At 38.4% G+C, this 2,773-nt stretch overlaps 1 protein-coding gene across 1 annotated transcript in view; it reads right to left on the bottom strand.

Annotated features, from left to right (window-relative positions):
- Positions 1-1,969: 1,969 nt before the first annotated feature.
- Positions 1,970-2,773, bottom strand: part of GABRA4 (gamma-aminobutyric acid (GABA) A receptor, alpha 4) — a 62,746-nt gene continuing 61,942 nt past the window's right edge. The window contains exon 8 of the mRNA XM_012639909.1: positions 1,970-2,503. Within this exon, the coding sequence (XP_012495363.1) occupies positions 1,970-2,503 (534 nt within the window). The remainder of the gene's footprint in view (positions 2,504-2,773) is intronic.

Raw genomic sequence — 2,773 nt, forward strand, 5'->3', positions numbered from 1 at the left:
CAATTCTAAGCATTGTTCTCAAAGCCAGAAATCTATTCACATTCATGAAATAATTTATGATAAACTTTTTTGTACAAGAACTCTTTATTAAATATATACATATATACAGATTTTATTGGGCCTCATTTTACTGGAATCAATTTGTAAATGAGGGGTGCGGACTGGGTGATTTCTACAGTATTTTTCAGCCTTAAAATGTGTTGATTCTGTGAAATACCTGGAGAGATAGCCAGGAAGGGATTCTCAGGGCTCACAATTAATATTTGACATTTGTACATTTTACAGGTCTCATATACAACCATTACAAGGCTATGCAATAACCGAAAAATCGATGCCAATTAATCAACATCATTTCTTTTCTAAAAAAATAAGAGATCCTGTCTACAAAGTGTCCGTTTCTATCAAAATGGTCACGCAGAACACATTCATCCACACGCCTAAAGAGCAGGTAGAGAAAAGTACAGAGGAAAAATCTGGAAGGGACACGACAAAAAAACAGACCTGGATTGAGCCGTATAAGACAGGTGCAAGAAATTCCATTAAGTGATTAAGCCTTCCTAATGAAAAAGAAGTCAGCACATGAAAATCCTGGTAAATTGCCTAACAGAGTCAGTGGCATCCTAGCCCACGTCTATGATTTTTTTCCTTCATTCCTTGCCTTTGCTGCTCCTTTAATTTTAAAGTACTCACCCCGATTATGAAACTTTAACAAAACTTTCAGAAAACAAACACAAAAACTGCCCAGAAATACAAAACATGGACACAAAACTGTCAAGAAGGTTAGCGTTTCACCAGCTAATATAGAGATCTCTGTTAGGAAAAGCACCTAAAAGGCCTATATTGAGTTCCTATTCCTGATGATTCTGATCAAGCTTGAGACAGGTCATCTATGAAGTCTCATAATGCCCAGGTTTTTACTTTCAGGCGCACAACGCTTGCCACTTCCAGAACAATCTGTACCACGCTCTCGTGGTGTTTTGAAAACCAATTGCCGAAGTTGTACTAACATGTATTTATCTCAAAGTGGATATGTGGACAAATATACTTGTTATCTTCTATCAATATAGGAGAAACAATTATTTTGAATATGGTGTCACAATAAACGTCCTTCTCTAAAGAATGCAATGTCCTCTGCTAGTTTATGGTTCTTTGGCATGCATTGACCGTTCTACTTTTTAAGTAATATTGTAGGTAAAGGTGAAAGAGCTTTCCCAGAAAGACAGTGTCTAGCATGGTGGCTGGGACACAATAGGCTCCGAATAACTATGCGGTGAATGAATACATAACCAAAGGAACTGCCATGAAAAAGAATCCATACAATGAGTTAAACTTTGGCTCAAAGCATAAAATTTCAAGTCAACTGTTTAGTACTGTTTGGCCAACATACGAAAGGGGACACGTTTTCTCTGGTCTATGTCTCTGTTTTTGGTGTAGCAGAGGTTTCTCTCTATTGATCAGTGTTTGTTTTGTTCCATTTTCCTTTTACTGACGTTTTGTTTAATGCGGAAATTCCTTTTTTTCGCAGGTGCTAAGAGGGTCTCCAAAGGTCACTGCGTATGATATCCGAGAAACAATTCTGGTTAAGGGCAGTGCCGCTGGGGAATTTAGGGTGGCCAGTTGATATTCATAGGGTATTTTTTAAAATGTCATAGTCTGTTTTCAAATTTCAATGCAAAAATATGCACCATGTATCTCTGATAGCCCTATTTCCCTTGTCCCAACTTTCCAAGATGGTCTGTATTCTGTCTGATTTGAATGCTGAATTCTTTTAAAAATCATCTAAGAAGAAAGATGGTTCACTTTTTCTTTACTGAGGAAGCAATTAACTCTCCCAATAACTGGCTTGTATTTTTTAAATGGAAAAATTACATAGAGTTTTTATTTTAGTAAAGAATAATTATATTTAAAAACATTTAAAAAGACAGTCTGCATTTTCATCATCTTTTAGCAAACTACTATAGAAACAAAACTACATTAGGCTTTCTGATTTCTCCATTGTGTCCTTAGATAAATAAACAACCCAATAGACCATGTTAAATGCCCCAAATGTGACTGGAAAGAGAATACGGGCATATTTGTCTATTTTACTTGTACCAGATCCAGAAGGTGGCGGAGCGGAGGGAGGAGGAGCAGCTGGTGACTTTCCAGAAGCCCCTATGGTGTTCACTGTGGTCTTAATCCTCTCCAGTCTTGATCCAAACAAACGCTGAGTGGAAGCAGACCCACCTGCAGCTTGTCGGGACCCACAGCCAGTTTGACTAGAAGCAGCAGGAGAAGCAGGTGGAAGTGCTCTTGCAGCAGAGATAGTTTCGGCTGCGTTTGCGCGGCTGAATGGGTTCGGGCTGGAAGCTAAGTAAGATCGAGTTGTGGCTTCAGAAGATTCTTGAACAACCGTGGAAGATTTGCTCAAATGGTTTCCCATCTCAAGTCTGTTGCCAACATCAGATTCAGAGTGAACCAAAGCATTTGTTCTTTTTCTCATGTTCAAATTGGCATTTGTGTTCTGTAAAGGTATATTAAAAATTGTATTGGTTATGTAATTTTATGCGGACTGGTATAGATTTAAAGGGATAAAAATACTTAAAGTTAGTAATTTCCATAAAAGAAACCTTTATTAATAGGTTACAGACACTCAACTTGATAAAAAAGCACTAAAATACCTAACTAAAAGATAATGCGGCCGGGCGCGGTGGCTCACGCCTGTAATCCTAGCACTCTGGGAGGCCGAGGTGGGAGGATTGCTTGAGCTCAGGAGTTCAAGACCAGCCTGAGC

The sequence above is a fragment of the Propithecus coquereli genome, unplaced genomic scaffold (assembly GCF_000956105.1).
Source record: "Propithecus coquereli isolate 6110/MARCELLA unplaced genomic scaffold, Pcoq_1.0 Scaffold143, whole genome shotgun sequence".
Taxonomy (NCBI): domain Eukaryota; kingdom Metazoa; phylum Chordata; class Mammalia; order Primates; family Indriidae; genus Propithecus; species Propithecus coquereli.